Raw genomic sequence first — 24,923 nt, 5'->3', positions numbered from 1 at the left:
GCACACCCAACATACTGTTTTACTTTAGTCCATGACGCGCTTACCTTCAGGGTCATACGTCACATGAAAACCAAAATAATTCCAAACGCCAGATCTGAATGAGGTTGGGGGAGGTTCAATTTGCCATGTTGCAAGGAGAGCTTAACTTCTGTCTCGCTAGCTTGCCCTGCGCTCTTCCTTCTGATGATCCTGTGTGTTGAACGCTCAGTGGATCTGCGCTCGACAGTGCAGCCTAGGCGGAGTAGTCGAACGCAGATTCACTGAGCGCTCAACACAGACAGCATCGTTAGAAGGAAAGTTGATAAAATAAATGACAAATTTTGTATTGTTCGATACATATGCGTACTGAACCGAAAGCACTGTATCGAACGGTTCAATATCGATACGAGTATCGTTGCACCCCTAATAATTACATAACTACTCCAATTCTATAACAGATTTATTCAATGAAAATTTTCACTGAACATTTTTAAAACAGGTTTCCAGCCCTGAGGTCAGTGTCACTGAGATGTTTTCCTGCTGAGCGCTCTGTCTGACATTACCTCAGTACGGTCACAAGGATTTGTGTTTATATGTTTATATGTGCGTGAGTGTGTGTGCGCGCGCGCGCGTGTATCTTGGCTGAATGGGTGTGTACTGAGATCTGTTGGTCTGGAGTAGATTCAGGTGAACATATTGGATGACGATGTGTGAGGCTGAGCCGAAGCCGCAGCATAGTGGATCACAAACAAGTGTCTCACGTGAATCAGAGCAGGTCATATCAGGTCAAAATAACAACGAGTTCTTTCAAAGTCAGGAGTAACACAAAGGAAATGTTAGAAATAGACTTACAAAGAAAACAGCGTCACATCATCAACACGAAGATGACTGAATCTGAATCGCTTCACCTCGATGTTATTGGTGGTTGATATGTCTGCTGCTTATTTGGATTATATTGACTTATTAGGTAAAAATGTAATCCAGATTTAAGGATGTCATCTTATCAAACCGTGTTACTAAGTGTGTAACAGTTTTAGAACTGTTACACACTTAGTAAATATCCACAACTAAAACAAATCTTTTACAAAAAGCAAGTGGTAGGCGTGAATCACACGTTTTTTTTTCCCCCCCACACAACAACAACACTCGCCTCTCTTGAAGTGCACTTGCAGTCTTATTGTGCGCCGTCTGTCACACCTCTCCAGGTGGAACAGCATCGTGGAGCTGGTCGAGCAGAAGAAAGATCAACTGGACTCGATGTTACGTCTGCAGAACTACCTGCTGGAGTGTGCCGAGATCAAGTCCCAGATCCAGGACAAGAGAAAAGCCATTGACGCCACCCAGTATGTGGGCAGTGATTTGGGAGGGGTCCTCGCCCTGCAGAGACGCCTCTCTACTATGGAGGGAGCCCTGTCTGTTCTGGAGCCCAAACTACTGCACTTACAGGTAGGACATTTACACAAAAAACATTTATATGACGTTTTTCAGCTGTAGAATTGAAATCTATCCCTAAAAGTAATATTTTACACTTAACTGGAGAGTCTAAACGGACAAGTAGAGATGATTTTTTGTATTTCAGGGATTTAATTTTCTCATGTTTTTAGTGGCTAAGTGAGTTTAAGAAACCAAACAATAGGTATAAAAGTATATATGATTTTAAGTACTCTGAGGTATCAGTAGGCTAGCAGCACCATATAATAGCGTTTCTCTTTGGTGATGCAGGAAGAGGCAGAGCATCTGGCCACTGCTCACCCGGTTCGGGCAATGGAGGTTCTTGTGCAGTTTGATGGCATCAGTGTGGAGTGGGAGGAGCTCAAACGGACCCTGCAGGGATGTGAGGACTCACTGATGGTGGCTAGCAGGCTGCAGAGCTTCATACAGGTACAAATAAGGAAGAAGTGTTTGACTCTGAACACCACTTGCTACTGAAATTCATCAGCGAGCAAAAAGTGAGGTTTATTCCTCACTATGACCTTGACCTTTATTCAAATTTGCTATAAATGTAAACAAAAAATCTTAAAGAACAAAACTAGACACCAGGAGCAATTCCAAGGAACAGGAACAGTAGCAAGGAGCAAGCAGGAGGGTAGACTGTCAAAGACCAAGGCAGTGGTAAGACTTCATGTACATATATTTCTTATTCTTTCAGCTGCCCCTTTAGGGTTCGTCACAGCAAATGATCTGCCTCCATCTCATCCTATCTCTAGCATCCTCTTCTGTCACACCAGTCCTCCCTTTTTCTCCTGGCACCTCCATCTTCAACATCCTACAGAGATATAAATTCTAGAGCCTGTCTTTCAGTTGCTGACTCTTTAATCAAATCTGAAATTATGTTTATGAACGATTAAACCCCAAACATGTTTATAAACTCTTAGATAAATAATTTCTACATTAAAAACTGAGGGCGTTGTTGCAGGGCTCAATAAAGAAACCAACTTGAAAAGTTTCAAAGAGAATAGAAGTTAAATAGGGCCAAAGGACCTCAAGCTTAATTATCAGCCAACCTGTCATTATTAAGGAATAACTGACTCCATTTTCCGGTACTGTGAACACATCAGAGCTGCTTTTCCACCATCCCTGGACTCGCACCAGTTTGCATACAGGGAGAACCGGTCAACCGAGGATGCGATCGCCACAGTGCTGCACACATTACTGAAGCACTTGGAACACAGGAACACCTATGCACGGCTCCTCTTTGTAGACTACAGCTCGGCTTTTAATACCATCCGGCCATACAAACTCCGTCCCAAACTCCACCAACTGGGACTTAACTCCTCTCTGTGCAACTGGATTGTGGACTTCCTCACTAACCGTAGACAGAGTGTCAGAGTGGGTAAGAACACCTCCTCCACCCTTGTGGTCAACACCGGTGCCCCTCAGGGGTGTGTTCTGAGCCCTCTGCTATACACTCTCTTCACCCATGACTGTATTTCCTCCTGCGCGTCCAATCTCATTGTTAAGTTTGCAGATGACACCACAGTGCTCGGACTTATATCCAACAACGATGAGACAAACTATAGGACAGAGGTGCAACAACTAGAGTCATGGTGCCACGACAATAACTTGGTCTTAAACACCAAAAAGACCAAGGAGATCATTGTAGATTTCCGGAAGAGGGGTCATAACAACCATCTGCCTCTCTTCATTGGCAGTGAGGCGGTGGAGAGGGTGAGCAGTTTTAAATTCTTGGGGGTAACTGTGACCGAGGACCTGTCCTGGGGCAACCATATCACCTCAGTTGCACGGAAGGCCCAACAGCGCCTCTACTACCTGAGGAGACTGCGGAGCGCACACATTCCCAGATCTCTGATGTTGAACTTCTACAACTGTGCCATCAGCAGCGTTCTGACGTATGGATTTCTAGTGTGGTTCCCCAGCTGCACCAAGGCCGATCAGCAAGCACTCCAGCGGGTGGTGAAAGAAGCTGGCAGAATTATTGGAACAAGTCTGCCAGAGATCAGTAATATCTTCCCCACTCGCTGTCTGAGGAGGGTGCACAGTATCCTGCGGGACCAACATCACCCTGCGCGCCACCTTTTCCATCTGCTGCCCTCAGGGAGAAGGTACAGGTCTATACAGGCCAGAACATCCAGACTGGCCAACAGCCTGTATCCACAGGCTGTGAGGCTCCTGAACTCTCTGCCCCCCTCTCACGGACAATAACCATATCCAACTTCTTAATAGCAATGAACTGGTCTGCATTGGTACATCATATCTTTCTCTTCCCCCTCCTGCCCCCCCCCCTCTTTCTTAAATAGATAACTATCATATCTGATATCATATCTCACAGTACAATAATATTGAAGAGGTCATATTGTTGTATTTTGTCATGTTTCTCAGGTCTTTGTCTGAATTTCTACGAACATTATTGCTAAGGATTGTCTTATTGCATTGGAGTCACACTGGGTTAAATATGTACACTTGGGTTTTAAGGGGTATTTATTATTTTCTTCTTTTTTTGGGTTGTATGGAAGCCCCAAACGCAATTTCATTGTTCTTGACAATGACAATAAATAAATACTACTGAGAAAGTGGCAGGGGAGAAGTGGGTGCTATAAAAATAATTAATGCACGCTGTCCTTAATTCCACATTGCAAGAGTGAAAAAGTACAAACAGCATGCGGATGTCGTGTAGAGGTCATAAAGAAAGTTTTTCTGTCTACACAAACTTCCAGAGTATGAACTAATGTATAATTAATGAATTGTGATTCATGCTCCTTACCCTGTCTTGTCAGGACCTGGACTCATTCCTCACCTGGTTGGTCCAGACGCAGACCGCCGCTGCCTCAGAGCAGCTGCCCAACAATCTGGAGGAGGCAGAGAAGCTCATCAACGAGCACGCTGCTCTCAAGGAAGAGATTGGACGGTAGGTGAATGTTTTCTACAATATATTATGTGATGTTATTTCAGGCTGTGTAGAGAATAACTGGGCAGCTCTCTGTTCACGCAGGTACGAAGAGGACTACGAGCGCCTGCAAGCCATGAATGAGCTCCTGGAGTCCGAGGAGGCTCCTCTCCCACAGGCCGCCCTGCAGCAGTGGCTCCAGAAACTCGATGTCGGCTGGAACAAGCTGCTGGAGATGTGGGAAAGCAGGAGAGAAGTTCTGGTCCAGGCTCACATTTTCCATCTATTCCTGCGTGACGTCAAACAGGCCGAATCCTTCCTCAACAACCAGGTGTGTGTGGCAGCGTCACTTCATCTGTCAGTGGTGCAAAATGAAATTTTAGTGGGATTGGCCTGAAATTTGGGTCCCTATTTATGGCACTGACACCCTGTGTAATAGAAAATCTCCACTATTTACCTTATGTACAGTAGACTAATGTTCTTGATGAAGTTTCTTTAAGTACTCCAATCACAGAAAGCCTAGACGATGCTTCTACACTGCAGCTTTTAGGTGAGCCTTTCAAGACTGCTGCTACAGAGGGGGCGAATCATATTCGCTGTGCTTTTATTTACCTTGACATCATATCTTGCCTTCAGAAGGTGGCAGGCAGAATGCAGGACCCAAACACAGGACTCTGAGACTGAATGATAAAGTAAAAGCGGCAGTTTTATTGCTGGATAAAAAATTTTTATTTTTTTTTTCTCGCCTGTCCCATTTGGTTCTTTAGCCATCAGAATTGTTGTCTGAAGACCAACAAGGATACCCAATGGATTTACTTTGCCAAATGGATCATCGTGGCATTGCCGTATTGGTCCATTTGGTCGATCTTTGTTTTTATTATTTATTATATTTTATTTTCAGATGTTACAGACGGGACAGACATGAGTGAGAGATAGGAAAGGGAGAAAGAAAGAGGAAGGAAAGGAAAAACAGAAGGGGAGAGGGACAGTGAGAAAGGGGGGGAGAAAAAAAATAAAAATCTCCTGGATCACCTGTTGAGAGAAGAATAGAAAACAAGCAAAAAAAGACAAAAAAAAACAAAAAACAAAGCAACATACTAAACACAACACCATCGCATTAATCTAGCTAAGTGTAAACAGCAGTAAATACTAAATATTCAATGTTGTTGTGCAGCACGCAGGACAGATGTGCTTCGAAGTAGCAGCCAAGAAAGGTGTAATTTGGGTCTACGAGCAGTGAACACCCGTGTGCATACCTGTGTGGATCAGCGCACTTGTATTCCAAAGGTTTCTCCATGTAACGATCTGCTAGGGAGTGTGGGGGGGCCACTTTAACATGAGATACAAGAAAGCTAAACTAGAAAACCAGGAGACGCTGAACATTACCATAAACACAGAGGAAAACCACAGCACCGTGAGGGTATAACACAGCAAAGAGCAGGGCTTAAATACACCGAGGGATAACGAGGGAAGGAGACACAGAAGGAGAGCACAGCTGGGAGTGATCAGAGCTAACGAGACAAGGGGAATCAAAACCAGACACACTGCACACAGGACAGGGACTATCAAAATAAAACAGGAAACACACGACAGGCACAGAGGCACGAACTTGACACTGAATAGAGGGAACAGGGAGCACAGAGACAGGAGAAACAAACTGCGACATGAGACACGACTGACTGTGGCGCAAGAAAATAAATATGAAGACAGAACTAAACCCACACTAAACATGAGGCCACAGGAACAAAACCTAAGAACTGGAAGTCACAGAACAAAGAAGAACTAGAGAGCTAGAAATACAAAACAGAAACCAAAACACTAGCAGTGATAAACCATGATGACACCAAAAATCAAAGTACAAAACTCAAAACACCGGGTCACCGATCCAGGACCGTGACAAGACCAGAGTGAGCTCTATAGAGCACACAAAATCAGTAAAGAAAAAGAATATGCAGCCCAGCTAATGCCGTCATTTGTTTATCCTTATTTTGAGCAGCAGAAATAAATCCTACTTACTCTGCGTTTATAACAGTGAACCAAAGTAAGGAGCAGGAATAGAAAAAGAAAGAGTTGGCTGAAATGGACATATGTTACTATACGCTAAACTTAGAACTGAGGTCAGCATCTGATGAGAAAATAGTCTACCACTACTACTTCATCCTTAAGTCAGCCTAAATGATAATGAATAAACTCTGTTATTATACTTTTTATTGCATCAAAACAACTTGAAGTCTCTGTAAACAGATTTAATAATGCCTGGTGACTGCAGCAGAGCATCAGCTAGCCTGGGCGTTGGCCTAAAGCTCGGCCAGCAAAAGAAAGAGGAGAGGGAGGGTGTGTGTGTGTGCGTGTGTGTGCACGTGTGCGTCAGCAGGTGTCTTCTTGCAGTGTGTCTGTGTTATGGGGTGTTGGAGCAGCAGCTTCTAGTAATTCTATATGTATTTTCTAGCTTCTTGATGAAGTGTAGGAGGAAGAGATGTTGGCAGTGTTCTGATGCTCATGTCTGTTTTTGTGTTACCACCATATGATGTTACGGTGGTATTTATAGGACTGCGCCAATTATACACGTTCTACTTTGCTAGATTTTCTTCAAATACAAACTACGCGTTTGTTTGCAAAAATCAGTCTTTTATTTTTCAGCGCATTAGCAAAATAAAAGTGACAACTGATTTTCAGCTTCATATTTTTATACTCAAATTCTGCTAGAGTAGCTTTGCGTGGTTTATTGTCCTTGTTGAAGCCCCTCAGTTCAACCTCTGTGTGAAACAAGCTCCGCCCCCTTTAAAACCATCTTTTTTTCCCTTTTAAGTCAGCTTGATTCTAATTGACTGCCCTTCTTCAAACAGAAGATATGACCACCTCCCACCTTGATCAGTGTTTCTAAAGTGATGAGAAAAGAAGATTTAGAAATTGTCAGATGGCCAAATAATGGCCGGGCTTTTGTTTTTATAATGTATTAAAGCGCTGTATTAAAACATCATACTCATATTACTTTATAAGTATTTTTTCAAAGCCTCAACTGCTCTACGGGTGAAGTTTTTCCACGTGGTGAAGACCAACAGTCAGTTCTGGCTCTGCAGTCAGCATTTGTGTCTGTATTACATGTAAAAAGGTTTAGTTTTCCGATCTGAAATGTCACAGGCAAAACTGACACTGACCGTGTGTGTCTGCTCGCGGATGTGTGTGCGTCCGTGTGTGTGTTGGCCGGGACGTCTCTTTCAGTTTGCTAACAAATCTTTACCAGGGACCAGCTCTTCTTATTAGCCTGAAGGAGTTGATTTAGAGAGAGCAGCATTTTTTTTCCAATAAGTGTGAAAGATGTTCCAGGCCATTGATCTCTGACTTCATCTCCCTGTTTAATTCCTCAGTTTGATTTATTTTCTCTGAATGTGAAGACTACTGTCGATACAGACGAAATGCAATTGTTGTCTTTCAATCAGCTCTTAAACTGTTGACAGAACAAACTAATTACTTTTAGGAATAGTCCTTCCTGCTTATGGTACAGCCCATTTCAGAGGATGTTCATTTTTAAATTGTAGAGTTTAAATATGGGCTCGTTTAGTCGTTAAAATAAGAATTTCATTATCAGTGAATGAGCCTATTCTTCTTCTATTCTGTTTGACTCAATGGCAAAGAAACAAACCCATTTTCCTGCAGAGTCAATTTTAAAGGCTTCAGTTTCTGACTATTATACCAAAACCTAAAGATGTTCAAATAACGGAAAACAAACGAAATATTTAAATAAAGAACACGAGGCAGAGAAAGGTCAATTAGCCAATGCAAATAAACAAAACAGACATGATTATATATATAAAGTATATACAAAAAAAATACATATGAGAAGATGCAGGTGGAAACAAACAGGTGAAACTAATGAGCCGTAAACCAAGTAACTTCTAGGTTGACCCTGAGTTTTCTGTGTTACAAAAGATGGTCACTTGTTACTAGGATAAATTGAAATGGTGTTTTATGCTGTAACCTAACATGCTGTGGAGCAGAATATGTTTGAGAAAAGAGGTGAACTTCTTTTTTTTATACACTTGCCATCTTTGCTTCACGCCTTTGCTACCTGGGTTCAAATAGGTTACACATTATTATTATTATTATTATTATTATAGTCATGTTGTCCACACCCCCAAAAAAAGGAAATTGGTTGTTACATTTACAAAAGTCTAACTTGTAATTTGAACAAAATAATTTCCTGTTTCTATGGTGAACGTAATTAAATCATGTGGGATCTGTATGAAATTCAACAACTTGATTTGTTCTTGTCGAGATCACATGATACAATCTAGTAAGAGTGGTTAGTTGCCTTGACTCATGAAATCCACAAGATCACAGGAGATTTCAGACCACAGGAAAATCCCTGGATAAAAGGCAGACAAGACACACTCAGCATCAAGCCTTGTAATCATAGCTTTCCTACTTTTGTTAAGTCTAGATTGACAGCTTTGTGGCGCAGTGGTTAGCATTATTGCCTCACAGCAAGAAGGTCCTGGGTTTTTAATTTGCAGTGGGTACTCTCTGATCTCTATGTATTAAATGGCCTGTATTTGTATAGCGCTTTACTAGTCCCTAAGGACCCCAAAGCGCTTTACACATCCAGTCATCCACCCATTCACACACACATTCACACACTGGTGATGGCAAGCTACATTGTAGCCACAGCCACCCTGGGGCACACTGACAGAGGCGAGGCTGCCGGACACTGGCGCCCCCGGGCCCTCTGACCACCACGAGTAGGCAGTGTCTTGCCCAAGGACACAACAATCAAGATTACAAGGCGAACGCCCAACTCTTGAGCCACGATCGCCCCATATTAGCCCTATGATAGACTGGCGACCTGTCCAGGGTGTACCCCTATCACATCTATGATAGGCCCGCCCAACCATGATAAGGTAATAGGATGGATGAAGTGGAAGTTGCTGTAAATCTATTAAAATGTTATGTTAACCACTTTAGACTTTGTTGAACATTATGTAATATGAAGATAACGTGTAGTATTTAAGTGACCGAGTATTCAATAACTTGAATAGTGTTGGATTAAAGTGAGAAAATTGTGAAGGATTAAAATATTCCAAGAGCTCAACTTACTTCATCTAAACATGTTTCAATCACGTTTTATCAACACAAATTGCACAGAGTTTATTAAATATGACTAACTTGTGTTGATTGAACTCAGTTGTTTGTGTTGCTGCCAAAGTGAAACATCTGTGTGCAACCACTGTGTTAAGTAAATCCAACATGTTCTTTTTTTCATTGCAGTCTCACTGATTAAAGTACTTCAAGCGCACACACATTCATGTGGCTCTTGCTGAACTACTGCGTGTTTCCTTTTGCACACACCTCAACTTCTGTGTTGCTCTCAGCCTATTTTTGTGTTATTGCTTCATAATTCTACAAAGAGATGAATTCTTACTCTTATCTTTCTTTATAAAATCAGTTAACCAATCAGAGCTGTGATTGGTCATATATATGTTACCATACCACTAACGCAGATATCCTCAAAAATAGCCTTCTGATAAACATGGATAATGTATGATCAGCTGACTATCTAAAAGGATGTACACTTGAATGTGGATTCAAATAACGGCAATCCAGTATTTGAAAATAACAATATTAACTCGTATCAATCACATTTATTGTTCTCTTTCACTTTAACTTTTAGTTCTTGAACCAGAAAAAAAAGAAATCATGTGACTTCTCCTGTCTTTATCTTCTAGGAGTCTGCGCTCGCTCACGTGGAGCTGCCCACCACAGTGGAAACAGTGGAAGCGGCTATAAAGAAACACAAGGACTTCACCACCACCATGGAGCTGAACCTGCACAGGATCAAAGCTGTGATCGAGGCAGGAGAAAGTCTGATCAGCCAGAACAACATCTACTCTGAACGCATTAAGGAGCGCATCGACACTCTTGCCAACAGGTACCACGTGCTGTACATGCAAAACAATATAGAGAAAAGAAATGTAAGTGCTAATAGTCTGAAGTATGAAGTGTGATTAAAAAAAACGACAAAAAGGTGTCTATTAAAAAAATCAAAGCCCTGATCTGATTTCAATTGGACCAAATTTCCCTTTGAGTAAAAACCTTCAACTCATTCAGTGTGATGCAGCTGGTAGGAAGCTGCTGATTTACTGGTCAATCTACATTCAACCATCATCTATGGCCATGAGTTATAGGTAGAGACTGAAAGAGTTGATGGATACAAGCAGTGGAGATGAGCCTTAGAGGTAGCTGGTGCCTCTCCACATCAGAAGGATCCAGTTGAGGTGGTTAGGGCATGTCCAGCTTGTAGGAGGCCCTGGGGCAGACCCAGATGGCATGGGAACGCCTCAGTATCCCTCCAAAAAAGCTGGAGGAGGGAGCCGTGGAGAAGGACCTTAAGAACTACTGACCTTAAGAAAACTTTCTGTGCGTGGTGTGCCAGCACATGATGACACGATCGTTTTGACACGCTCAGCGGAACTGTGCATGGTCAGTTTGACCCTGGGGAACAAATTCTGGTTGCAACATCTCATTAATGTGAAAAAAATATGAGTACAATCCTGATCTTGCAACTCACCCGAAGCGTGACACGAGTTTGGTACTTCCAGGAGCAGTGACCTAAAAATAGCAGCCGGGTTGAAAAATGGTACAGAAAGGTACAGGACGATGATCGTGAGCAAGAGAAGAGCCGAACTGAAATCAGGAAGGTGTTCAGACTTTTATGGGACTGTTCCCGTACATTTTTGATGACAGTTTGTAACTAGAAGCTCTGAAACAGAGGACGGTGATGATCAGTGATTCAGTTTCATTATTGAGGTTTAATGTTAATCAAAAAGGCATAAAAACATTTAAATTCTCTCATTGGCAGCTAACACTGTCTATGAACACATTTAGAATGAATGAAAGTTGGAGGATTTTTGTGTGTAGCTTTACTCTATTGAACTATACCGGTTATATATTTACATAGTGTATATAACAGTAATCTCAAATTATAAACAGGAAAGCACTTCAAGCAAGTTGGTAACTTGAAAAAGTTACCTGCTGTTTGTCAAGAGGCCTCAGGCTACTTGTAGTAAACACGGAGTCCCAGCTGTACGTTCTAAAGCAGCGGTCCCCAACCCCCAGGCCACGGACCGGTACCGGGCCGTGAGAGTTGAGGCTCGGGTGTGAAATTTATGGTTTTCAGGGTTTTTATCTTTTTTGTTTGTTTTGTTTTTAATTGTTTTTCTCATTAACTCGTTTCCCTGGGTCTCTTCCCGTTTGTTATGAATAGATCTTATTTTTTTTGGTACCGGTACCGGTTTTATTTTGTTGGACTTATCCGTGACACCTTAAAGGCCGGTCCGTGAAAATATTGTCGGACATAAACCGGTCCGTAGCGCAAAAACTGCCGCGCTAACATAATACAAAGAATAATTGCAGCTAAAGGATTTAAATCAAAGCAAGAGCAAGACAAAAGACAGAAAGCAGAGTGTGGTGTGTTTGGTCCAGGACTGACACCCGTCCGTGAAATCTCTGTGAAAGCTGAGATTGTGCAGCGTGTTGTGTGAGGGGGGTGGGGCTGGTTATTTGTGGCTATAGATTTCTATGTGTATCCTCACAATAGAAATGAGAAGAAGCATATGTTGTTGTTTTTGTGCTGGAGACAGACAAATGAACACAGCACAGTGCAATTTATGGACTTTATTTAGCTCACATAATAATTACTGCATTAGCTTTTGTTAGAAATAAAGTGATTATATTTTACTTTATCTACAGTTAACAGCAGTAAACATGGATCTCTTTTAGCAACATTACCATGTCTCTCTGATACTGATCACGCTTGTGAAATATTCTATAATCTACAGCAATCGTAGAGATTGTTGGGCACATACTCAGTTAACCACTCTTATAATGCGTAACACTAAGCCTAAATCTGATGTAAATACCTAATGCTTCTAATGTACACACACATCTAAACAACTGAAATTAAATCAGAGTTATTTTGACTGAAGTCTCCTTTTCCTTTGCTTTTTCAGGGGAAACAAGAACAGAGGGCTGGCCCAGCAGTGGCTGGAAAAACTGAATGACCAGTGGGAACTTCAGAGGTTTCTCCAGGACTGTCATGAGGTAAAAGGCTAAAAATTCAGTTCAATTTAATTCAGCTTTATTTATATAGCGCCAAATCACAACAGTCTCCTCAAGGCGCTTAATACTGTATGATAAGGCCCTACGTTAATAGAGAGGAAAACCCCAAAAATCTGTGTTTGTTTATCAGTTTCTTCCCTGTTCTTTAGATTCAAAAGTAAACATCTCTTCAAGTTACTGCAGAGATTTTGCTGGCTCAGAATGGGCCTTTGGGGGCTGACTATGCACATGGCCGTCATACAGTAAAGACGAGGGGTTATGAAAGAAAACAAAGCGTTCTCCTGCTATTTCACACCATTTCATAGCCAAAAATGTATTTTATGCTCTAGCTAATGAAGCCTCGGTTAGCAAAACTGGTTAAAAAGAATTATTGAAATATTTTTGTTTTTGGTGGAGGTGTTATGTTCCTCAAAATGTCCTTTATGTGCAGCTTTATGCTGTGCAAACACATGCTAACAGTGAGCGGAGATACAAATGGAGTCTGAGCATGCCCGCTTTAATCATACTGCTATTGTTGGAAAGTATCATTGATATGGTCCACACCTCCTGCGTGTGTGTGTGTGTGTGTGTGTGTGTGTGTGTGTGTGTGTGTGTGTGTGTGTGTGTGTGTGTGTGTGTGTGTTTACGCTGCACACGGCTCCCCTCTGCTCGCCCCTGCAGTTTTTGCTCTCTCACCCAGCAGAGTCACCTCCTTCTGGGCCAAAACCATGTGTAGTTTCAGCAACTTTCTCTCTTTGTGCCTCCTGCATAATTCAGCAGCTCAGTCCCTCATCACTAATTCAAAGGAGGAAGAGTGTATCTCACTGTATACATGAGTGTGCGTGTGTGCGTGTGTCAACGACTTGTTTATGTGTGTACATGAAGCGTTGAATGCATATCTCTAGAAACACAGCATGCAAAAGGAGGCTGAGTGTGTGTCGGTGTGTCCGTAAGTGTGTGTGTGTGTGTACAGTGGATGAGTGACACTGCGTCAGTCTGTAGGAACCTGAGCTCTCTGCTAGCAGGGTGTGTTCTTCTGTTCGGGCCAGGCTGCGTCCTCGTGCTTCCTGTTACTCACTGCTGCTCTCTATCCACTGGCTGACACATTTACAACAAAATCCGATAGTTTTATCCAAAATTGCATCACATATACAGTTTATACTGAACGCTTCGGTCTGGTCGGTGGGGTAGATGAAGGACACCCCTGTATTCAGCACTTTGATCATACTTGCACCGCAGGATCTTTAGCGAGTGTTCCTGGATTTTGTTCTTTGTGCTTTTACCTATTTCACCATCTGTGAATTTCAGCACTTCCTTTCTTCTCACCTAACGTTGAGGTGAGAGACTAAACAAAGTACCTCTCTTTTGCTCCGACTTGTAAAGAAAACCACTAACTGATTTAGGAGTGGTTGGTAAACACTTTATAGGATCACCCATAATACCAGGTGCTTACTAGCAACTGTCAGCCCCAAAGCCATGTACCACTTTATTTGTGGACAGAGCAGTTCAACATGAAATGACCGTATAAAAATATATTTCTTTAAAGGATTGATATACTTTTTTATAATTTGTGCAGAAGTTTGTGCATTTATTAAAATATCCTGTAGAGTCTAGGAGGTTGTGGCTGATGAATATTTTGGAAATACCCTGGACAATCCATATGAAGGGGAGATGGAAAGGAGCAGGGCTACAGGACAGATGGTGTTACAGGGTGGTGATGGTGGGCCCCTCAGTGAACTTGCACATGTGACACTGTATCAGGAAATAGTGGCTGCATGTTGTCAACGTCAGCCCAAAAAAAGCTGAAAAGAACAAAGCTGATTTTTCTCCTCTTGCATCTTTACAGTTTCCCATCAGCCTGTCTCTTCCACTTTTTCCACAGTCCAACAATGTCTTCAGGACAAAAGGGGACCAAAGAAGTACACTGAGTTACAGATCATGCAGTGGCTTTTCACCTGGATTCCCTTCCTGAACTGTTCTCAGTAAAGAGCAGGTGTATGCCCAGAGGCTGACAGGCTAAATATAGTGGGTATCTATAAAGATAGATGTAGCACATGTTAAGTTACTCTGTAAATGCCCTCAAGCCTGCCAGTGCTTTTGCTTTGTCACAGAGGCTTTTAGATTGGATGACTTTTTGCATGCTGAGGAGGAAAAGTACTGAGTTTGATATTCCTGATATCTTGAGCCTTTTGTGGTCTCTTTCATAGAATATCTGCAGTGAACTAGCATTAGCCCTGAACTCATTGGGTCTTCTCATTTAATGACACTGTTGTCTTCTGCCATCAACAAAGTGGGCAATGCAATGCATTTTGTAATTGCATGTAGGAATCGGCACATTAGAATGTGTGACAGTGTATTTGGAGTGCAAAAAAAGACATCAACAGCTGTAGCCAAGCCCAGAAAAGGAATCACACCTCTGAGTGTCAAAAGCCCTGTTTATGCTGACGCTGTGACAGGGCAGAGTCAGATCTGCATTGGTGTCTAATGAGAAACACTATATTTTTACAAGTTGAATAAATACATAGGATTACTTGCAGAAGCTGGATTAACTTTAGAAGGAAGAAGATCATGGCAGACAGAATCTTTGAGCGGCATTGGTCAGTCAGTGGAGAGCTTCTAGCATTAATCCCTCCTATAAACACTTCTATGGTCACATGGTTCCAACATCAGCTCCAGTAAAGTTGTGGTGACGCCTTATTGACATCACTATCAGTTCTATGTTGATGAAAATTCGTGGAGCTGGTTCTAAATTTGTCCTCAGCATTGACACTGGCATCACATTAGAGAGACCGACTGCGAGATTGGGAAAGTTTTAAAGGGCCTCAGGTGTTGCTCATCCTGCTGATAACCTTTCATTTAGCATCTGCGGGCGAAAAAAGAAACAGCGATACTTCGAGCCTTTGGTTCTTCACAGACACTACCACACATCAGCATAGCTACACCTGTGTTTTGTGAAAAAGTGTGACGTATAGAAATGTAATTTTAGTCTTTATCCAAACATTCTCCTTAAGTCCATTGCTTTAAAACCTAAACACACACACACAGTTTTCCAAGGTGGCTTTCCTGATGTACATTTTTTTTATGTCTATCAGTGGAAAATTAGGGGACAGTGATGAAGTAGTGATGAAGCCTGATAGCATGATGATGACTCTGAGTCTTCCTTTGACCCTCTTCTTTCTTCCATTACGCCCCACCCCGTCCCTCTCTTTGCTTTTTACGTCAGCTGTTCATTCATCCTTCCCCCAATGCACCTAAAAGCTCTCCTCCTCCTTGCTCATTCATTTCATTTACACTCTCTAGAGGCATCAGCCTGTGACCCTCCATGACCGCTATAGTTGCAGGCTGTGTGTGTGTGTGTGTGTGTGTGTGTGTGCACCCATGACCTTTGCAAGTAAGTGGCACACACACATCTGTCTGCAAATTCATGTATGTGTGCAAATATGTGAGGCCTGTTACCTGTCTGTTCTGTGTGATGATAGGTGAAGGATGATGTGACAGATTGAGGGAAAGTGGACTGAAATCTGACCGTGGCCTGTTTAAGGAAAGGGGAGCAGTAGAGCCGTCAAACATATAAATATATCATTCAGTCATTCCCTACCTCTCTGCCCATTATCAGCCCCCTTCTTTTTAGTGTCCCTTTGCTGTTTCTCTCTCGCTGTTCTCTGTGCTTTACCACTGCAGCAGTGTCAGGCAAGCTGGAGACAGAGAGTGCAGCTGCCTGGGACTGCTGCAGAGAGGAAGAGAGGGATGATAGAAGAAGGTGATGTACATGGAGAGGGAGGAGAAGATGAAACAAAAGCAGCTGTAGAAGAGTCGTGAGCTCAGCTGTTAATGCACACTGATGGGCTTCAATCAGTTAAAGCTTTGAGCCCCTCTCATTCATCCATCTTCGTGCACCAAGTCCACACCCGCCCCTCCGCCTTCCCCAGCTCGGCATCATTAGCCGTGACCGGTGAGCCCGGAGGCTTTGCTCCCCCTGCCCCCCTAAAAATTCTAATCCCAGGCTTTAGCTCCTCCCTCTCCTCTCCTTATACACTTCATCTCTTCTCCAACCAGCTGATTGGCTCACTCGCTCACTCAGCTGCCCGCTCGCTGAAGGTGTGAGGAAAGGGGAGGGGCGCCCGCGTACTGGCTCGGCTGCCTGCCATTTTATTGTTTTGGGAAGGAGGGGTTCTTTTTCTTCTTCTCTCAGTCATCCTCACTCTTTCCCTCGTCACTGTTCTGCCCCCGCCCCTCCTCTCTCTCCTGTTTGAGTGCAAGAAAGAGACAGAGCGAGAGGAAAGAGAGGGTAGCGCAGCCTCAGTTTGAAGTCTCCAGTCTGTCTCTTCTCTCCAGGATTGTTGTTATTTACCCTCCTGCCTGGCGTTTTCCCTTCACCTTTGCATCACTGCCCAGGGTATTTGGCTCTGCAGAAGGCACCCCTCAACTCTTTCCGTCCTCTCTTTTCTTTTTTTCTTTCTGGCTCTGCGGTGAAGAGCATCTTTGCATGCGTGTGACAGCAGACGAGCGAGGATGCGGATACCAGCGGCTGCCTGCAGCTGCCACAACCCCGTGGGCTGCTGATCTTAAACACTGCCGGTAAACTGGTTATTCTATTTGCATATCTGGTTTAGGTGCGGGGCTGGCGGTGCAGGTGGAAATATTACACGCAGGAATGAGAATGTTGATGAGGAAGAGACGAGGGAGCCGATGCTGACCTGAATATTTTGGTGATGCTCTCAGCGCAGGCGTGAGGCTCTTTTTTTTTTTTTTTTTTTTTTTTTTCACCGTTTGCCTCTCGCAGATGGGCCCCGTGTGGAAAATGTACACATTTTACTCTTTGATGGAGAGCGGGGGTGTGCGTGTGTAGGGGGGTGATTTCTGCATGGGTGTGTTGAAGCTGAGGATACTGTCTGTGAGGGGTTGTGCACATGTAGATCCCTGCCGCCATGCTTGTTGGTACACGTGTGTCTGCTTACATGTGCTTGCTGTGCATCATTAAATTTTAATGTGTGTGTGTTTGACCTTGTTTAGTTACAGTGCACCTTATTTATAATTCAGTTTTTCTGCATAACAAATTAATGGAATCATATATGCATGAATTAGAATAATATATGTACCTACTGATGAATGCTTTGGTCTGGTCACGTCTTTTAAAGTGAGGAATTCCTCTGTGCAGCATCAGCTCCTCAGTTATTTACTGTAACTGTCCTGTACTGACAACTCCTTCTGTATCTGTGTCTCTCACCCAGCTGGGGGATTGGGTGTATGAGAAGATGCTAATGGCGAGGGACAGCAGTCGAGACGAGACCCAGAAGCTTCATAAGAAATGGCTGAAGCACCAGGCTTTTATGGCCGAGTTGGCCCAGAATAAGGAATGGCTGGACAAAATTGAAAAGGTAAGTGCAGCTGGCCGTCCCAGTGATGTAGCCTCGCAGGCACATTTCCTTTTACAGTGTCACTCTGTTTTTGTTTTGTTTTTTTGTCCATTCAATTTTTTTTTTATAGTGCAACTCTGAAATTTACTGCAAATATTATGGCATAGAGTCTGACTTTGACCTAAGTCAAGATAGACACAGAGTAAATGACAAAAGAGTATTTCATGTGGACTTTGACCTACTGATGTAGTGATGTAACAACACCTGTGATTTTCTTGGGTTCCTCTAATATCTTAGCAACATCTCCTGGGGCACTTTTGCTCTTTCTCTTGTGACTCTCTCACAATTTGTGTGACTTTAATATGAATAATGGCAATACATGTATCCATAATTGTCGTAATACTATCCAAATGTCATGTATGAAAGCCATCTACCCATACATGCAAAACCTTACTCAGGAAGCGTTTGAGCAGCTAATCTCTGTGCAGGTGGACAGAACGGTCAAATCTCTAGTCAGCATGACTTACCTACACAATAATGGATACAGGAAGTTGCAAATTGTGAGAAAGTTGAAAAGATTGGAGCGTTTTTCGTTCATCGATGCGTGCCGTCATCAGAGCAGAACAAATGCTCTCAGTGCAACACCGGAAAAGCAGATGTTTACACAGAGTTGTGTTTCTAAAATTTCTTTAGGCATCAATGGTTTTTCTGTTGTTTATACTACAGAATATGGCATCTTTTGTGTGTATTTTTATTTGGAAAATTATTCAGGAATTAACTGTCTCGAAGTGTTCCTGAAATTCCCTCTCCATCTTAATTTTGAAATGTAAACGATGGGTTCCAAATTCAGGCTTGTTGTACGTAGGTCGGATTAAGTTAAACACAGGAACAGATACAACATGCACATTTGATAAAAATGGCATTTTTAGTAGAATTATATACCAACGTAACAAAAAAATGGTTCAGATTATGAGTAAATAATAGAAATGTGGTTGACATAATGAACTAATTCCCAGGAAATTGCTCTTGTTTTGTTTGCTGTCACGTAGCTTGTTGCTCTGGAAAGTGAAAACTAGGCCTCTTTGCAATTTTACCAATGAGCCTCCGGTTTAAAAAGCTTTTAGGAACAAAAGATGAAGACTGCTGTACATATGGGAACAAAAGAAAAGATGTGTTTTACTATTCACTGAATCATTTTGGCTTTGTGTGTGTGTGTGTGTGTGTGTGTGTGTGTCTTGTATTAGCTGGTGATATATCTCTGTTTTAAAAACACCCGTTAAAGGATTTTGCAGAAGGTTCAGATGCATTAGAATCATTTTGAAGATTGAAAATGACCCTCAATGCCATATTTGTTGTAAACTGATTCATGCATTAGTCCTTGTATTAAACACTCAAGTACAAAACTTACTTAATCAAAGCGTAACGAAGCCTGTGGCAAGGGCAGAAAGTATTACAGAGGGGTTTTTAAATAGGCAGGGGAGCGCCGCAGCCCTCTGTGCTGCTCGCTGTCCTGATACGATCTGTTTCGTATTAAGGAGATTTATACAGCACATCAGCCTCTCGTCTAAAGCTGCGGATGTAATTGGGTTAGCCAGTGTTTCCCAGGCTGCATGTCAAGGTTGCACATGTTTGACTTTGAGCGGTTGTGTTAAGGGCTCTGATTGCCTGCAGTGACATAAATCTGGATGCACTGGTCAGTAGAGCTGTAGTCCATGCATCATTTAGCAGTCGCTATCGCATCACTGTGTTTAGTGGCTCCTTGTGACTGCTTTGTGTGCTTCTGTGAGTAAAGAAGGTGATACTTCAAGACATATGTTTATCCTGGAATATGCTGTAATACCACAGAAAGCTTTCAGTTTAATCGCACTATGTTGTTCTTATGTTTTTTGTTTTTATTATTATTACCAATAAACTTGATAAATTAAAAATAATATGAGTAACTGACATGACTTTTTTTGTTTATCGGCCAACATGGAATCTCTCTGGTCATCTCTGATAAAAAGCCAGAGAGATTATCGTCTGTGTAAAATATGTTTATGATACTCATGCACAATTTGTGGTTCTGCATTGGTGCCTGCTTGCATTGGGCTTGTGCGAACTCAATAAACACAGAGGCTACGGGGACATGCTCCATGCAATCCCTCAAAAAGAGATGATGACACTCTGCATACGATGAGTGCTGAATAGTTGAAAAGTTGGTTTGCAAAGTGCCACAATAGTCCAGCAGCGGACACTTTTCTTTGTTATGACACTTTTGTTTTTGCAGCTTATGTTGACCACAGACTTTTTTCTTATTTTAACCTTTATTTAATCAGAAAGTGAAACCCTTGAAATAAGGAATATCTTTGGTCAGCGTTAACCTAGTGTGTTATTAAATGCCAAGGTAAAACCATCTCTGACACATATTTTCCCCATACTTTTGAAGATTAAACGAAGAAATTCAAATGCCACACAGAATAACTCTGCCTGGTCTGGAACAAGGATCTGCTCGCTGTCAGGCAGTGGTGCTAACCGCTGAGCTGCTGTGTTTAAACACTATGTAAAAAACAAAACAAAACAGTGACTTTGAGACAAAGAAATCACTCATGCAAAATGCTAATTTCGGGTTGTTGTGCCCGGAAATTATCATTTTAATCCATTATGGTCGATATTGCGATGAAGTTGATACTCTTCTGATCTACCGAGGCTTATTAACACCATCAGGGCAAGTATATGGTTGCGTTCGGCGCTTGCCAGTAGAAAATTAGATATTGTATGTGATGGCCCTGCAGAATGACAGCCAAAAGAAATTTGACAGGACACATGGACATCGATGGACCCATATGGGCTGTTGTAGAAAATGAAACATGCAACTGTTTAGTAAGCAGGCTGCAGTTATATCTGATGGACTGTATGGTATAAACAAATCCTGGCAGTGCATCTGCTCTGAGGAAATACAGAGAGATACAGTATTTCTAGTGAAGCGACAACATTGACACTACATTTATTATCATCAGTCTGAGCTCTTATGCTGATAACTGAAACCTGAAAAAGGCTATGCCGAGTGTATTGTGGTTCAGTCATATCACATCACAATGAAGGGGCACCACTGACCATGGCATAGTGGCTCAATCCTCTGCAGTGTCATACTGGGCAGGGCTAAACGTGAACGCCCCTGCAGGAAGCAGAGGGAACTGAATCAAGGCACAACACTCATATTTGTGCACATACTGTACTGTAAAGCATAAATTCTTGATATGTTGGGGCGAGAACAGAAATGATTAAGTATCTGTTTAAAGACAGTTAAGTGGCAACTAGTCTTATAACTGTCCAACAAAAATGCAAATTATTTGAAATTTCCACCTGATGAAATATGAGAAATTGTAGCTCTGCCTTATCTTACTGAATAGTGAGTAGGATTTCAGGATCTACCCGCATCTCATCCTGTGACAGCTGGAATAGCCTCCAGCTCCCCTGTGACCCTAAAGTGGATAAGCAAAAGTAGATGGATGGATGGGCTCTAATAAAAGTAACTGACTGTCAAAATAAAAATCGCCAATTGCGGGTGAAATAACACCAGCGACATGAAGTAGGAAGGGCCGGAGATAAACTTTTATAAATTTTCAGGCGAGCACTTGAAGCGACCACCAATGAAAGGACAGAATACCATGGATTGACATATGACCTAGTTGTAAATACATTATATTGTTACCTAGGCAACCAGGCCCTGGAATGTCCAGAAGCAACCAATAGTCAGCCTCAAAGCATTTACGCAGCGTTAGGGATGAGTAGTATTTGCACAACCATAAAGGTCACCGTTCAAAAACAAAATGCTGTTGCTGTCATGTGACTTTCATGTTTCATGTGGGCGATCGTGGCTCAAGAGTTGGTAGCTCGTCTTGTAATCGGAAGGTTGCCGGTTCGAGCCCCGGCTTGGACAGTCTCGGTCGTTGTGTCCTTGGGCGAGACACTTGGGCGAGACACTTCACCCGTTGCCTACTGGTGGTGGTCAGAGGGCCCGGTGGCGCCAGTGTCCGGCAGCCTCGCCTCTGTCAGTGCACCCCAGGGTGGCTGTGGCTACAATGTAGCTTGCCATCACCAGTGTGTGAATCGGTGGATGACTGAACGTGTAAAGCGCTTTGGGGTCCTTAGGGACTAGTAAAGCGCTATACAAATACAGGCCATTTACCATTTTACATTATGTCTGTGTCCTCGTCCAATCAGCTCGATGTAAGATAGCGGATGATGGCTGGTAACGTAGGCAGCTGCACATATTTCTGTCCTTCAAGCTGCTCATTTTGTCTGATTACTTTCTTCTCCTACAGTGGGAACTGTGAGGTTGGTATATGCTAATACACATGAGCCAGGTTGCAGAGTCCTAACATATCATAACACGGGCTGCTTCACTGTTGAGGGTGCAGCACTGCATGTTCTGACCACAGAGCTCTTTCTGTTGCACATTTAGGGGTCACATGCATTTAGGGAACATGCTCTGAGGGTAGATTTAGGTTACTGCACAATGCTTACAGATGGAGAAGGAGATGATGAAGAGACAGATGAGAAACAGAGAGTTTCTGAATTGTTTGATAATAAGCAAAAGTGGTGAATTGAGACCATGTTTCTGCCCCAGTCACTCACCTTTTAGAGTTGATATCACATATTAAACCAGGGTCCTCGAGGAAAAAAACTAATGGAGCGTATTTTTGTTAGTGTTTGTAACGCAATCTGGGATAAATAATCAGTGTAAATAATGATTAGACAAAAAATACACTGTGACTACACTGGAAAACAATTTAAAGGTAGCTTATGTTGCTGTTGTTAAGACACACCACATATGCTACCACTTTGATGTATAAAAGCGTCCACTGCAGTTTTAACGCCCACAAGCTGAAGTATCAGAATAATGCTAAGTGCATTTCTTTGCTTTCATCTTCAGAGGAAAATATGTAGTCCGGCTGTCAGTAATGAACAATAACAGCCTACATGTTTGGTTTTATTTTTGCAGATTTAAAAATACACACAAAAGTGACATGTAAGGACAAATAATACACGACACCGGGAGACACAAAACAACCTAGAGAGCTACAGACTCTCGCAGCATCTCCTCTCTTTGAATTTTACAAATTAGATTTTCTCTATCCAAATGATAGATATACTAAAAAAAAAGATAATATATGCTAAAACAGGACCAACAGGACAGCATGCAACTAAATTAAAAGTGTGGCGAGACATCTGTGAAGCCTGTTCACACTGCAGGATGAGCCTCTTTCCTCTCCTCTCCAGTCCTTTCCAGCATGTCCAATGGTTAATCTGGCAGTTTCTCATTAGCGGGACGGTTAAGAGTGTAAAATAGAAATAGAAATATAATGAATTCAACTTTGAGCATGCTGGAAAAAATATAATATAATAATATGAATGAATTCTTTTCTGTATTTTTGCCATTAACAGCCAGCATGTGTTCCTGCTTTTTGTTTTTAACCCATCTTTAATCCAGTGCGAGCATATAAGAGTAGTTTACCTGAAGTGTTTCGAAACACAGCGCTGTTGAAATGTGTGACCTATATATATAAGAAGTGCTTGCAAAACACTGCAGTGAACAGACCGTAGACATTTGCTGTGTTTCTGTACTTCTTAAATTTTGCTGTGTGAAACATTTCATTGGCTCATCGTCACTTCTTTGCTTCTTCAAAGAGGTGTTTACGTGTCAGAAATTTTAGTTTAGGTCGGATAGTGATGTGTAATGCCAACGTGATCAGCACTAGTATCCCAAGTCTTGCTCTTCAGGAGCAGACTGTAGTCACACCAGGATGTCTAGCTTTTGGCAGATAGACAGGGTTTAGCTTCTGAAGTCATATGTGGCAGCCATGTTCACCCCACAAGACTTCTCAGTGGCTGTTGCTTAGCAACTTGCATTTTTTTAAGATAATATTCAGTATTTGGCTTTGTTTTTTTTAAATGGCAGTGCTGATAAGGATTTGTACTCACTCCTGACAAGTGTTAGAAATAAAAATATTGTTTTAGAGGCATCCCGGGCTAATCTTTATCAGTCATGCCATCTAACTGGTACAATTTATTAGTGCTGTTGTATGTCATCACCTTCACTTTATACCCTCAGCTCAGTTACCGTCAAAGCAATGCAAAATAGCCCCCCAGAAAGGTTTTATTCTCTCTTTGTATAAAAAGGTCTAGAGAATAATAACATTTGCAAGAAATTTTTAAAACAATTTAAACAGACAAAGAAGTAGACGCATAGAAGGATACGCTGAAAGCTTAGGAAAGACGAGCTATAATGCCGTGAAGCTTTTCGTGCTCCAGCTCGTTGTAGTACTTCCTGTCCAAACAGTCTGTAGGTTGTGTCCTCATTGTGTCTCTGTGTGGGGTCCTCTGAGACTCTGCAGCTTATTTTTGCACTTATTTTATGCACCCCTTTTTTGTCATAGAGAACTGAAGTACAGTGTCCTTTTTTTTCTTTTTTTTTTAAGTTGCTTCCATCTGTGGAGCCGTGTGTGTCTGTATTTCAGTTGGCACAGTTAACATGGGATTGAAATGCTGCCCAAAACGTGTTATCTGACCTGTGCACCTTAAATGCCGCAGAGAGTCTTTGGTAGTTCTACATCACGTGTTTCAAATTGACATGCCTCTATAAAGCAGGTTAAAGCCAAGTTTCCAGCTCTTTTTCCTTTTTTTATTCCTACTGCTACCATCAGGGTCAAAGCATGCCATGACACATGTTCTATGATGGTGCAAGAACCTCTTTTAGCATTTAAAAGCTTCAGCTGGGCTGCACCAAAGAAGCACAGTGCCAGTTTTCTGACTGAAAGAACACACACAGTATATGAATATGTGCTTGTAATAGAAGCAGTATTCAATTCAGTTCAATTCATTTTGTTTATTTGTTTATTTATTTTTCTCTGTTGGTCTCTTTTTTTCTCTGTTGTTGTTGTTGTTGTTGTTGTTGTTATATTTTAACATGTTCAAATTATGAACATGAGTGCCCACTCCGATTAGGGACGAGTTCCTGCCCCAAGTGGAGGAGTTTAAGTATCTTGGGGTCTTGTGATGGGAGAAGGGAGCGGGAGATCGACAGACGGATTGGTGCAGCGGCTGCAGTGATGCGGACGCTGTATCGGTCTGTTGTGGTGAAGAGAGCGCTGAGTGTAAAAGCAAAG

The 24,923-nt window shown here is 42.2% G+C and overlaps 1 protein-coding gene across 8 annotated transcripts in view; it reads left to right on the top strand.

The window, feature by feature from the left end:
- sptbn4b (spectrin, beta, non-erythrocytic 4b) overlaps window positions 1–24,923 on the top strand; it is a 119,387-nt gene that overhangs the window by 57,411 nt on the left and 37,053 nt on the right. For 7 of the 8 annotated variants that reach the window (XM_026191936.1, XM_026191934.1, XM_026191933.1 and 4 more), the window contains 7 exons: window positions 1,185–1,425; window positions 1,702–1,860; window positions 4,215–4,345; window positions 4,430–4,655; window positions 10,048–10,250; window positions 12,331–12,421; window positions 17,650–17,796. In XM_026191936.1, the coding sequence (XP_026047721.1) occupies window positions 1,185–1,425; window positions 1,702–1,860; window positions 4,215–4,345; window positions 4,430–4,655; window positions 10,048–10,250; window positions 12,331–12,421; window positions 17,650–17,796 (1,198 nt within the window). Of the gene's footprint in view, window positions 1–1,184; window positions 1,426–1,701; window positions 1,861–4,214; window positions 4,346–4,429; window positions 4,656–10,047; window positions 10,251–12,330; window positions 12,422–16,576; window positions 16,997–17,649; window positions 17,797–24,923 lie in introns of those variants that run through there. The other variant, XM_026191940.1, reaches the window with a different exon arrangement.

The sequence above is a fragment of the Astatotilapia calliptera genome, chromosome 14, assembly GCF_900246225.1.
Source record: "Astatotilapia calliptera chromosome 14, fAstCal1.2, whole genome shotgun sequence".
Lineage (NCBI taxonomy): Eukaryota > Metazoa > Chordata > Actinopteri > Cichliformes > Cichlidae > Astatotilapia > Astatotilapia calliptera.
This window is presented reverse-complemented; position numbering and strand designations above follow the sequence as displayed.